Source organism: Pleurodeles waltl, chromosome 10, assembly GCF_031143425.1.
Source record: "Pleurodeles waltl isolate 20211129_DDA chromosome 10, aPleWal1.hap1.20221129, whole genome shotgun sequence".
In the NCBI taxonomy this organism is placed as follows: Eukaryota; Metazoa; Chordata; class Amphibia; order Caudata; family Salamandridae; genus Pleurodeles; species Pleurodeles waltl.
This window is the reverse complement of record NC_090449.1, coordinates 38,062,408-38,076,394: the sequence shown is the minus strand read 5'-3', so window position 1 is coordinate 38,076,394 and position 13,987 is coordinate 38,062,408. Positions and strand designations below refer to the sequence as shown.

Sequence of the window (13,987 nt, the reverse complement as noted above, 5' to 3'; positions counted from 1 at the left end):
AGCTTCTGTTCTCCCATATTGATGAGTATGGAGAGGCCCACTCTCCTAGGGTATATAGCCAAACAGCAAGTCCTACTCCCCTGTTTTTATGTTGCTGTTCCAGGTACTGTTGATCTTCTGGGGGCTTCACCACCCTGGCCCCATTTACTGCACATTAACCCGCCGGGTCTTCTGCTTCCTGCTCTGTCACTGCACGGAGGGGTTGTGGGAGGTGGTCCCAGAACCCCCTCTACTTTCTTCAGGCTTGCGACCTCTACCAACCTTGATCTTAAGGGGTCCACTGTTGGGGGCCCAGAATGGCCTTCCTAGGGCTAGAGAGTGAGGGGGTGTGCCATACACCCACTGCTGCTATCTTGGGATGGCTGTCGGGACGGGCTGCTCTACACTGCATGTTTAAGCATAGCGGGCGCAAACCGTCTGTTTTTCTATCCCATTGTTTCCCAAACTGTGGGTCGCGAGCCCATTTTTGGTGGGTCGGGAAAGTCTGAGCAAGAAGTAAATATAGTTTTACATTTTTGATTTAATTTGACACATTTTCCATTCTTCAAAGGCAAAGGTCAAGCTATGTCTTCTGACACATTGCTGCTTACTCTTTTAACATGGGACTGGTGTTTACTTCTCTGCAAAGCAAGAGGAGTTTTCAAAGTGAATTATTTGACTATCTTGCTGGAGTGCAGGCAGTTTAAAGGAAAGTCTGTAGAATGTCGTGTTTTTTTTTTTTTTTGCAACATGCACCACAATGTAAATACCTGCAGATTAACTGTGTGCATTCAGCATTTAGGAAACACAAAAGCACTTTTTTTGTATTTGGGTGTGCTGGCAACAGAGATTTTAACGGGACCAAACAAATCCAGACACTTTACTTATTGATGATAAATAGTCACAGAAACTCGATTTCCATACATTTTCATTTGAGTGCTGTATAGTTTTATCAGTAAAACCGTGTCCGTGCAAAGTTAGTGGCCATTTGAATGGAAAATGTATGATCTATAGATGACAATGCGCCACCTACGATGCTTTAGTTATATTAAAAAATCACGTTTACTTATATCCAATAAAGGTAGGTGGTTTGTGAAAGTTCTTCGTTCAAAAAAGTGGGTCCTGGTTCTAAGGTTTGGGAACCTCTGTTCTATCTGATTGGCTGATTGTCAGCTGTGCACCCCCTAGCAGGTATCCAGCCTAACCCTCCACCGCCTCAGATGCAGTTTGATGCTCCAGTATCTCTGTGTCCTAGAGTGCACCAAGTAGTCCACTTCTATCACGCCTCCATCATGGCCACCCCCTTGTTCCTCACATGTGCTGTGTTTTGTGTGACTGCTCATTTCCTTATAAACATATGAGAATATGAGATTATTTTTCCCGCCCAGCTGATCATATGTTTCTGCAATAAAAAAACATATCGTACCCCCAAAAAATAAAATCCAAGCAGTAGTTTTTTTTTTATTTGCTCCACTGTGAAAAGAGCAGGTTTATTATCTGTAGCTTGCTTATTTTTTAGACCGTGGTTTTAAATATCAGCTGCCTGCTGCAATAGTGAATCTTTACTTGAAAAAAAACAGGAGTGCAAGGTTAGAAAGTGCAGCTAAAGCATATTTCTCTTCTTCAGAAACAGCTGCTCAAGGCAGTTTTATTGTTTGAAATGCATTTTAAATCTGACACAAGTTCTAATAGACATTATCAGCTATAAAAACGTGGGAAGGATGCATGACAAAACCACTACTTCGTTGGGCTGTGCCCGGTGTGTGTTGGTTGCGGACAATGCACTGTGCTCAGCTAAACTAATGAGCGGGCATCAGAGATGAATGTTCCATGAATCTTCAGCTGTTGTTCAGAAATCCTGTACTGTGTGTTGACTTTGTCAATCATTTACTTCATGTTAGCATTTTTTCTTTATTTTGGAAACGTCTGTGCACTTCAAGCCTTGTGTGAGTATTTCTCAGGATGTCTATGATTTTTACTTTTGAGGGAGATGTTTAATCTTCACTAGATTGATAATCATATGTTTCAAACATGTCCTCCTTATTCGCAAAGCCAAATGGTTAATGGTTCACTCACTTGGTTGTCTCCACATAGTTCACATTGAAGGAAAACATTTGGCTATTTTTAGGTCTGCTTTGACAGCGGAGTTGTGAATAGACCTTATGTGATCAACCTAAAAAAAAGAGCTTATAGGAATACTTCAGACTGGGCCTTTGGCTCCACCCGCATGTTGGTGGCCAGGAGCACATGTTTTAATTGGACAGAAACTGCTTCCCATCCACGCAGATGTGATTATTTTGTTTGTTTATCCAGCTGCATGAGCTGCCAGCAATATGGCTGCCTAGAGTAGACTTCCTAACATGCATAAAGTATCAAGCTTACTATGGGATGAAGCCTAAACGTTTGGGAGGAACGTACATAGCACTGTAAGGCTGTTAGTGTCTAAGATAAGTTAATAATTTACAGTGTTTGTTTCTCTTTGGCAGAAGCGCAGATGACATTCTCTTTCTATCATTACTTTTTGACATCAGAGTGCAGTTGTGTGTTTGGGAGCAGTATTGGGATCCCAGGCTACACTAATTAATTTACATCTGTGACTAGGTCTGCCCTGACAGCACAGCTGTAGCCTGGCCTTATGTGATGAACAAAAAAGGCTTTCAGAGTACTACCAAGAGAGAGATGTAGGCTCCACCCACATGTTGGTTTACCTAAGTAGAGGATTTGATTGGGCCAAAGTTGTGTGCTTCCACTATAAAAAGCGCTTGAATTGCACTTTTTGGCTTTTGGCAAAGCTTATACGCAAAACAACTGGACCGAATTAATTATGCTCATAATCCTGTGATCATTGCTACAGATCTGATCTGTTTATTACAAAATTATACGAAAAAGGCAGTTGTTCTAATGAATTAATAGCAAAAAGCTTATGTGAAAGCCAGTAGGCATCTATGGGTTTATTGTTACTAATCTATATTAAACCTTACAGATGGGTATTTTGTCACATGGAATCTCACAGATTGCTGTTGTAGGCAAGGGTTTTTGGTGTTGGTTACTCCCAGTGACAGACACCGTGGATACAGAAAATTTGCTCTGTTTCATTTTATTTTTGTATTGAACACATACGCCCCCCCAAGTTTATGTGGTGGCTTGTTTTGTCTTTGCTACTTTTATTCTTTTAATTCATCTTCTGCTTTGGTTTGTATGTGCAGTTTCCTGACACTACAGCTAGCCCACTCTTGCCTGTACTATGTGTATTTATTTAACTATCGGCTATTATTTTCTGTTAAAACAGGGTCCTCTAAAGGGACATGCTCCACCTTCCTCGTGGATGGCCAGACGGTGGGGTCCATCCCAGCCGCTGTGGTGAAGGAGCTGCACGGGTACCCTGAGGTTTTCACTGTGTATCAGGATTCCACCAGAGGTCCTGCGTCCTGCGTGGAGCTGAACACGAAGCTGTCGTCCTATGATCTGCGCTCAGCAGCTGTCCATCAGGTTCTGGAGGACCTGAGGAGCAGGAACCTTTTTCAAACTCTGAGAGAGTGGAGAGATGAGGTGAGCAGTGAGGAGGGTGAGAGGCTGCCCATTTGTTCTTCTAAAAGACCTCAAACCTTCAGATTCCAAAGGGATGAAAATAATTGTGTAAATTACCCAGGGGGACGTCTTCTGTTTCCTCACAATACATCACTTTCAATGCTTGTGAACTTGGAACAACTGTAACGTGAAATGTTCCGCATCTTGCTCCTGCATATGCAGAAGACTTCATTTCTAACTTGTTTTAAATTTTGTTCTCCTGAGCCTTCTTCGATTTGTCCCAGCACAATCACCCCTCGACCTTTGTTTTTTGTTTTTCTCCCTGAAATCTTCTTTTCCCAACAATATGAACAAGCATTGGCAAAGGCAATTGATCTCACCCTTGGGACCTATTGGCTTTTCCAATGGCTTTTTTAGCCATGCTATGGAGTATGACTGAAAATTAATTAAAAAAAAGGCCTATGATGCGGCCATCCATATCATTGTTCAGCTGTGCACTCTACGTATGTGTGTGCCTTGAAAATGACGTGGTCACATTTTCCTTTTTATTTGCTGATCTGAGTTGGATTGGTAAATAAAAAAGCAAAAAAGGGTGCAGGAAACATTTTTTTTCCTGTGCTTTTTTTTAAAGCAAATGGGGGAAGCAAAATTGGGTGTGGAAACAACACGGGGATGGAAACAACTCCATGGGTTTAGGGAGGGCAGAAGCAAAATGGGGGATGCAGGTGAGGGAGAAGAGACTCAGTGGGCAAAGGTAGGATGGGAGCAACACGGAGGGCATGGATGGGGGACAGAGAAAAGCAAAGGAGCAAGAGAGAGCAACATGGTGCTGTGGGGAGAAGCAGAGAGATGAGGAAGCATCCCGGGAAGAGAAGCAGACAAGTCTGAGCGCATCACAAAGCGAGGAGGGGTGGGGAAAACAGCCATGGGAGAGCAGCTCAGAGGGAGGGGGAGAAAACTCACTCAAGGAGACAGCTGGAAAATGCATGCACTTTCATGGAGTGCTTCAGATAAGAGAAAAAGTAGTTCCCAAAAAGTGAGCAGTGGAAGAACACAAACAAATTGCAAATGCTCCAAGGGAGGAACAGACAAAAAAATGCACAAGGCTAAGCCATCAAATGAGAATGAGGCAAATGTGAGTGACAGTAAAAGCCAACCAATGGTAAGCAGTGGGAGGGCTGCAAGCCCCTTTATGTTCTTGGTGAGCCCACAATGTCTTTAGCAACCAGACAGCTGCGCTATATGAGTCATTCTAATGTCATACGTATGGATGCCAGCTACCCCTTACTCCTTAGAGAGAAAAGAATACTCAAAGAAACAAGCGTCCAGAAAAACTATAGCAAGCAATGTCCACCAGGGGTTCATTTTGTATCCTAGTTGGCTGGAAACATTTTGGATCTGGGTGTCTTTGAACACTAAATGTGAATGGTGACACCTTCCGGCAGCTCATTGTTCACAATGTAAGGAGTGGAACAAAAAATGGAACTGAGAACATAGAAACTGAACCATGTACAGGTTCACCTCGTGTCTCCTTATAAATTCACTCTGAACTACTCTGCAGCGTGCATTTCTATGTGTACATTAGTACATCAGCCTCTGCATTTGCAAGGTCAAGGTGCACTTTCAAGAATCTCAGTGAGGGTTGGTCGTCGAAGTCCTTTAAAATGGCCCTTGGCAGTCATGATATCTTATCCCGTAAGGACAGCTTACTCTGTCCCATCATAGCCGTACTCTTGTTTATTGCCTTAAATGCCTACAGCAGAGCGGCCTGGGTGCAGACAGAACAGACTAGAAAGATCTGTGATGGGTCTTTGTCTCATGGATATGGCTATTTTAGTCTTTACAGTCTTTTAGATCTTCACAGATACACGTACCAAAACAGTCCAAAAATACTTATTGCAAAGGAGGAGGTCATGAAAGTAGGAATTGGGGAAAAGAGTAAATCAATTTGAAGATTTTAAAGAAAGCAATACTCTTATGTACTTACAAGTCTCTGCCATTATGTCACATTGCACAAGACAATATAATAACAATAAATGCATAGAATTAAAATACATCCTATGGAAAAAATAGAAAATGATAATGATTTATTGTATGTAAATAATAAATATATATATTCCATTGAGATACAAAACAATCACAAACGAAAGTATAGTTGCTAGGCAGGCTGTTTCAAAAAGGTGCCATATCACATCCACAAGAAAGTTGAGCTTGAGCGCATCATATTACGTGATAGAAAGTGATAACGTAGCACTGCAAAGTCAAATGACTCAGGCTGTTAATCAAAGAAATAGAAATACGTTGTATGTGTTTGTAGCTTTGACATCAAGCAATAATATTACCTCCTAGGGGAAACATCCTTTATTACGACGCAAAGTCGTGGTTAACGAAAGCGCAACAACGCTTTTTTTAACCACGACTCTGTTATTTTGTGCCTTAACTACGTATGTTCTGAACAACGAACATGCATGGTTAAGGTACAAAGAAGGGAGTTGGCGAAGGAGGACGACGCACGTGACAAGGGGTCGAATAAGGTAAGTGGGGGGTTTTAGGTTTTGGGGAGGGGGTGGGGGGCAAGGGGGTTTTAGGTTTTGGGGCGGGGTTGGGGGAGTGGGGTGAGGGATGTAGGGTCAATGGTGCCTATTAGTAATGCTTTTATCAGGAATGCCTTTACAACGAAAATCGTTGTTAAGGCATTTGTGGTCAAATCATTAGTAGTAACAACGAGGTCGGTGTTCCGACCTCGTTGTTAAGGCACTAGTTGTTTTGGAAGTCGGTGTTCCGTCGTACAACCCCTCCTAGTGTTCTCTGCTGTCTCAGGAGTCTTGTACACAATTCTAAGTTTTCCGTCACAGTCTGAGTAGTTTTTTGTGGTATGTTTTGAGCATTGTGTTCTGGCTCGGATGACAAGTCTTGTTCAGGAATCTGATGGCATGTCAGGTGAGGTGTGGGAGAGGTGTGGACAGAGGACTTTACCATTTGCTTAAAGTTGATAACATGCTCCCAGTAGTGGTAGGTAGTCTAAATGTAAAAGTTGCTATCTTTGTGTTTGTGCGTGTTAATGTTTGTTGACAAGTACAGCTGGATGCACCGTGATATGATGTAAATGAATGGAGCCTTCTACAGTCAGCTTACAGTAGTTATCGTATTTGGGTAGAGTTTCATGTCAGACCGAGACACGAACGCACACAATGTGTAATGGGGTATTTCACAGGTTCGGTGAGCCTAGTGGCAATGTCAAAGGTAAGACAGTGAAAAAACAATGACCAGGTGTGAGATATTGGAATCATGGATCTCAATATAGGAAATGTATTATGAAAGTTTATATGGCAGATGACTAGTAAACCCTTGTAGGGTCGGCTCTGATGTGGTTTACAAAGAACACAGTCATTTACCCAGGTCCCAAAACCGAGCTAGAAGGAAGAGGACATTCATGTATAACCAGTAGTGTAACTGCACGGTAGACAGAATTAATTAATTGCTTCTCTGCATTGGGTCCTGCTCGCTCACAGCTTGTGTTCTCTTCTGTCCTGATAGCGCTACGAAGTGATGCCCCAATTCTCTGACCGAACACTAATGAACATGGAGCGTGCTGCAACCCGTGAGTACATTCAGGTTCTCACTTTCAGACTCCATTTGTTTATGTTTAGCAGTGTTTTACAGGGCAGCACATGCACACTTCTCAAGGTACTATAGTGGAAGACAACAAGCTACAGCAACATAATGATACACATAAAAACACACAAGAGGACCCTTTGAACCATGTGTACAGCCAATCCCATTTTAGTTCATTATTTGCCAGTTCTGGTGGCGCAAAGAGATGTGTTTAAAATGAGGAACTTAACAGTTTAAAAAAAAAAAACAAGGCTCTAAAAAAGAAAGCTTGTTTTTGTACTGTGTGTCAGATTAACTGTGTGGAGCTTATTTTGATGAAGAGCTATTATTCAGAGCATTAGCGAAGTGTGACTCACTTTCTTGTCTCTGAATTTGGACGGAGTTACAGAGTCTGGTGTGCTGGACTGATGGAGATCTATTGTTGTTACTAGGTCTTTCCTCTGGATCAGAGCACGGATTTTTGCTGATCCTGAAAAAAAGTACACTTAAGCAGTTCTCTGTCACTGGGAATGAGGGTTTGTTGTTTGCAGGAAAGGCCCATCTGGCACTTTCTGTGGTTGGCTAGTTTTGCACTGCTGTAGGATTGGACTTGCCTTTCACAGTATGTGACTGCCAGACGCTTTGCAAAAACAAAAGTCGATGATCAGACAACATGACCAGCGGGTGAACAAAAATCTGACTATTCCATTCAACTACAAAATAATCCTACACTTTTGTTGAATGTTATGTTTATTTTATTGCAAAGTCTAGCAAGCACCAACCTAGGCTCATGAAATCAGACAAAGTGATAGCTACTGTGGAACACTGGCGACCTCAGGCAGAAGAATTGGAAATGACAAGTGTTGGAACAACAGATGGAGTCTACCTTCTTTCTCGATCTTACTGCGTGAGGAAACCGGCACCACAAACACACAGACCCAAGAGGTTCTCTGTGCAGATGATAAGTTGCCAAAACTGGAAATGGCTCAAAATAACTTTTCTGGATCTCTGATTAAGTAGTGGCTCTTTGACAAACTACTGCTCATCCACACCCTAAGCAGTTCTCTGTGATGACCTACAGCTTAGTGATCTTCTAAACTTTGAAAACCCACATCTTTTAAGCAAATACCCCAGCGGAAAACTCACCTCTGAACTGGATCCTCCTCTCAGGGAATTTCACAGGTACCACGCTGGCGATGTAGCTCCATCTAGTAGGCAGAAGTCATAAAAATTCTGCCTTCCGTAAAGCAGACAGCTCCAATAGGAGATAACATGTAACAGTATAGCTCCAGGCATCTTGGCCCTGTTTCTCCAATTACTGTATCATTGAAGTACCATGCCTCAATTATTGTAGTACCTTCCTCAATTATTGTAGCACCATGCCTCAATTATTTTAGTACCATGGCTCAATTATTGTAGACACCATCTCAAAATAAACACTCACCCGAGTCACAGATTGAATCCATTGTTATTTTGCTTGCCACGTCACCCCAGTTCGGACCCAGCCATATGCACATCAGTCTTGACTCTGCTCCGTTTTGGAGCAGTCCAGCCCGAACTGCCAAGCCAGGTCCTCCCTGGACAGGATTCAAGCATCCTGGGAGCGATTTCAGGGTATCACCCTTCATCAGCCAGGCTAGCTTGAATACAGTGGCACAGCAAGCAAGGGACCCACGCCTGAGCCTGTCACAAATATGTATCCGGCAAAAGCAAAATTTTTAATGCAACATTTCTTCTGCATGCAGGATTTATTGTTGAATAATATCTGCAGAAAGTCCAGCGGGGTTTCTTTCTTTTGGGCCTCTTGTATCCAAGCATTGTCGCTGGCAGGGCCAGAGATTCTTTTGTGCCTAAACTGGAAAGTGGCTATGATGCTGTTGTGTAGGTAAAAGTTTATCTTGAAATACATATTTAGTCTCCTTCTAACACCCCCTTTTACTTTTGCTGCAGCACTGTTTGGGGTGAAACAGTATGGAGTACACGTTAACGGTTATTTTTGGCGAGGAAGTGAGCCTTTTATGTGGATCGCTAGAAGGTCGCTTACCAAACCTACATACCCAGGCCTGCTGGACAACCTGGTAAGATGGCCTTCAGACACTATAACATTAAATGTGTACTGAACTCTTTGTGGTGGGGCTCACTGTTTTCCTGTGGCAGTGGATTTTGTTATGAATTATAAGCTTCTTTGGGTTGGGAGGCCGTGAGGTGACAAGTCAGCTGTTCATTGTAAATTGGTAAGGAGTGGTTTTAAGGTTCAGATCCTGTGTGCTTCCTCATGGTTGAATTAAGAGTAGTGCAAGTTTCTTGAGGATGATTAGATTGAGCAGCTGCAGAGATGGACTTAGGGGCATAATTAAACTTTTTGGTGCAAAACTGCGCTAATGGCAGTTTTGCACCAAAAAGTTTACTGCTGGCTTGCGCCATTCTTGAGCGCTAGCTGGGCGCCATATTTATGGAATGGCGCAAACCGGTACTAAGCTTTGGCTAACGTCATCAAAAATGACTCTAGCCGGGTGGGGGTGGCGGTATAGGAATAGGAGGTTGTGTGTCAAAAAATGATGTTAGGCTGGTTAGCGGCAAAAAAATGCTGTTAACCAGCCTTGCGTCATTTCCATGCGCACAACCATCCTAAAACATTACTCCTGTCTTAGAAAATACAGGAGTCATGCCCACCACCCCAGTGGCTAGCACAGAGGACCAGTGTCCCCTGGGCATGGGCATTGCACTCAGTGCCATGCAGGGGGCCCCTTGTTAGGGTCCCCAATGGCACTTAAAAAATATATATATATTTACCTATACATACCCTACTTACCTGGGTGGAGTCTTCCATCCTCTGGTGTCCCTCTGGTGTGAGTGTTCCTGGGGCTTGGGGTGAGCACCTGTGGACACATTCCATGGTGTTTGACCATGGAAATGGGTCCACAGGTCCCTTAACGCCTGGTCTGACCCAGGTACTAAATAATGGCGCTAAGTAAGCTTAATGCCATTATTTGGGTCCACCTCCCACCTGTGTGTCAATTTAGCACAGAGGGATAAATATGGAGCTATGGGGATAGCGTATTTTTTTGGATGGGAACCCCTACCTTGCATCTCATTGACGCAAGGTGGGTTCACGCATCCAAAAAATGGTGCAAACTCAAATATTTTGACTAGATGGGTCTAGCATCAAAATATAAATATGGAGTTACATTTGCGCCAAATTTGTGTTAACAAAATGACACAAATTCGGTGCAAACAGAATATAAATATGCCCCTTAGTGTGTGAGAGGGGCAATTGTATGTGTGTCTATGTAGGTAGGACAATAATATTTTTGGGAGACTTGAGTGATGTTCTGGCGGCACAGAAACATATGTGTTGTATTAAAACAACTGCAACATAAGGAGTTCAGGATAATAGGACAAGAGAGAACTGTGGATGGATAAATCCACTGGACAGAGTAGAACGACCTGTCAAATGAACTCTGCTTTAGCAAATTATTCACAGTTGATCAGTGTTTGGGCCACATGTTGCCTGAAGTCTGAGACCAGGAATCTGTATGTCTGTAATCAGGTGTGTGATACTGCTTGCAGATGTCTGTGTGTCTTGGGATTTGGAAGATGGTGGGGAGGACTTTAATGTCAACACAGAAAGATGGTATTTGACAACAGATGAGATACACCAAGACTGGCCAATGTGGCTGTTTCTTTTCATGACACCCAAAGGTCCTACGTGATATTCATGTTGTATAACTGTCTTGCCACTAATCCTCCCAGATACCTTTTATATCTTTTTCAATAATTTAGCTTTACCAGTTCTACTAGAAGTAAATGATGTCCTTGAACTACCTGGGCCACGTTTCCGCTATGCCGTTGCCTTTATTCGTTCTCTCTCTCTCTCTCTCTCTCTCTCTCTCTCTCTCTCTCTCTCTCTCTACCCTGTCTCTCTCTCTGCCTCTCTCTCTCTCTCTCTCTCTCAATTTTCCCTGTCTCAATTCTCCCTGTCTCTTCTCACACCGGTCTCTATTTTTCCTCTCTTTCTGTGCCTCATAGCTCCGCTCTCTTTCTTTCTGTCACTATATATTCTATCCCACCACTACTCTCTCTCTCTCTGTACGCACTTTTCATATGTTATTAATAGCTGCAGTAAACACTTTTGCAAATTCTATAATGACTAATTAGCACTTTTCAATTTTTCATGACGCGTCTGCTAGCACATTTTGCTGGTTTCCATAAAGTTCATGCACTCTTTGCAAGTTTTATATTGCTGAAACTGGCAGAGTATGTGACGCTTTCTAGCTCTGGGTAGCTGTGCCTTGGCTCTTTACATCCTCTAATGGAATTCTCCATAAATGTTAATTAATTGGGTGAGAATAGAGGAAAACAGGAACCATAAATGTTGCATATAATGAGGCTGTATCAGCAGTACCCTGTTGGCTGTTTTACTGCATATTCTCGTTCTTCGTCACGTACAAACACAAAGAGGCCTTGCGTAGCCCTAAATTGCATCACCAGACGGATCTTGCTGACTCTGTCAAACTTCAGCAGGAAGCTGGTGTTTCCCTTTCAAAGGCCACAATTCGCCACTACCGGGGTTGCAGCCGGAGTGTCTTCGGCCCTGCAATTCTGGAACATTTGTCTTTCCACCATAACAAGCCCCTGAGGAATATGTGTTAGAAAGTACAGTGGAAAGGCTCCACATGATCTGCTTCACAAGAAAAATGCCTGTGCTGCATTGAAAATAAAATTATGGCATGGACCCCCTGGAGAGCAACATTTTAGGGTGCTGCAGTCAACATGTTGCCCTTGAGCCATACGTTAGGTAGCGCTGACGTACACATGATTATTTATTAGTGCACAAGTCCTATTGTTGCAAAGATCCTGCTGACCTTTAAAAAAAAAAAAAGCGGTCTTCTACCCTCCAATCAAGAGCCTATGATCATCTAATGCAACTGCTGCGTTTTAGAGTCCTAAATATGGTGAATGATCCCGGGGGCCTAGGATTTGAAACTTTGAAACAACCTTATCCCTAAACTCTGAACAGTAGCTTGTTCCCTTCAGTACAGGGAACGTCTGAAAACATTTCACTGAGCACTATCATCTTCCTGGGAGGGATGAAAGAATGTTAAATCTGGCTTGACCCTAACTCTCATGCTTTCAGAACTTTCTCTGTATGTTTTTCTTGCTGTTCAAGTCCTCTGAAGTGACCAAGATCAAATGTAGCGCTTTACAAGATAAATACAGAAATAAATGTCATACACTTTCATCTTCTCGGACTTGGACCTTCATTCTTACTTTTTGCCCTTAGGATGCGGGTACTCAATTGCCAGATCGATCTCCTGATCTGGTGGGGAAAGAGGTCATGCCGTTATCCTATATCATTGCCCTAAGGTACCTTAACTTCTATACGGAAGTAATATGAAACAATCCAGATTGGAGCTAGATCTTGCCTGTCTGGGACTTGTTCAATCTACAGCTGATCCCACTCATTCAGCAGGCCATCCTATCTAATCTTTACTCTGTTTCCTCCATCTGGACACCAATCATCTCTTTCATGGGATGCTCAGACCACAACCTCGTATATTTCCAGTGGGTTGGTCGCAGTGATCACATCAGCCAAGACTGGGCCTTCCCTGGAGACTATTCACCCCCTTTAATGTTCCAAATGATCTCTCCTTTTTACATTTACATCTGCAGGATAGACTGTTTTAGACCTTTAGTGCCAGTTATCGGATGAGCTCAGAGTTGAAGCTATGCCCCCTTGGCCAGCAGACTTTCATCTTCCTCTGCTGGCAAGTACACCAATTGCAGATTAATATTTGAACTCAAGAAAATATGCTTGGCTTCTGAGCTGACTGAAAGGAAAAGGATCTGGTCTGTTCCCAGAAATCTCACTCTCTGCTACAATGCCAACTTAGGTACCTCAAGCCATGCCTCCTTGCAGCTAAGGTAGCTTTATCTCCCCTCGCCTATGGTCTTCTTAAAATATTTCCTGTGATGTCTTCAAGGTTGTCCCCTCTTTAAAACCTCCAGCATGTTGTGCATGGACAAACACCCAACACGCCACTTTGGCCTCTTTTTGTTCTGTAGATCGGCAATATCTAGAAGTAAATGTCCTCAACCAGACCCACCAACCTAATGACACCCAAGGTGGACTCTCTCTTGTAAGTTATGTTGCTGAGCTTCCTCTGCCATACGCACAAATCAATGTAGATATTGGGTTACGCCTGGTTCCTGTAATGACCTCTTTCCATACGCCACTTTGAAGTCTTACTTCTTTATTATGCAGCTGCATCAATGCCTCTTTTAGGGCATGTTCCGTGGTGGACTTTTGCATGAAAGGGGTTATAAAACCTCTTTTTAAAGCGGGCTAACCCTGATCTAGGAGAGCTGAACAACTGTAGTCTTGTTAACCTGTTTCCAGCATTTTGTAAAATTTTGGAACAGTTTCTGGCCAACTTGCTAGCAAGAACCCTTAAGACCACCTTTAGGGGGCTGGACTGAAAACAGGCTGGCTTTCAGACTGGCCACAGACCAAAGCATGTGTTAGGAGCAATGCGTTTTCTCTTCTGGGCTTTATACAACTCTCGATAAAGTCCACCATGCCAACACGATCTACTGTCCCTCTGATTTTTGGATGGCTCATGAAAGATTCAGTTGTTTCTTCTCTGGCACTTTCAGGTAGTGACCCTTCTTCATTTTTCTCTGAAGAAAGGTCAGTATGCTGTGGAATTCCCCAGGGATCACCCCTTCCATCTATTTTGTTCAACATCTGTAAATAGCCACTTGGGGAGTTGATTAGGAAATTTGGTGGTCAGGCTCCAAATTCGTCTAATGATGTGACCCTGCTCCAGAGGGATGCATTTTGTGGTTCAAGGCCGGCTGGCCTCTAAGTTCCTAACACTGAATT

General features: G+C 43.0%; 1 protein-coding gene across 1 annotated transcript in view; it reads left to right on the top strand.

Moving 5' to 3' along the window:
• The window catches only part of LOC138261014 (uncharacterized), a 56,298-nt gene that overhangs the window by 15,781 nt on the left and 26,530 nt on the right, over positions 1-13,987 (top strand). Inside the window, exons 2-4 of the mRNA XM_069209612.1 lie at positions 3,269-3,528; positions 7,045-7,108; positions 9,052-9,179. Coding sequence (XP_069065713.1) covers positions 3,269-3,528; positions 7,045-7,108; positions 9,052-9,179 — 452 coding nt within the window. The remainder of the gene's footprint in view (positions 1-3,268; positions 3,529-7,044; positions 7,109-9,051; positions 9,180-13,987) is intronic.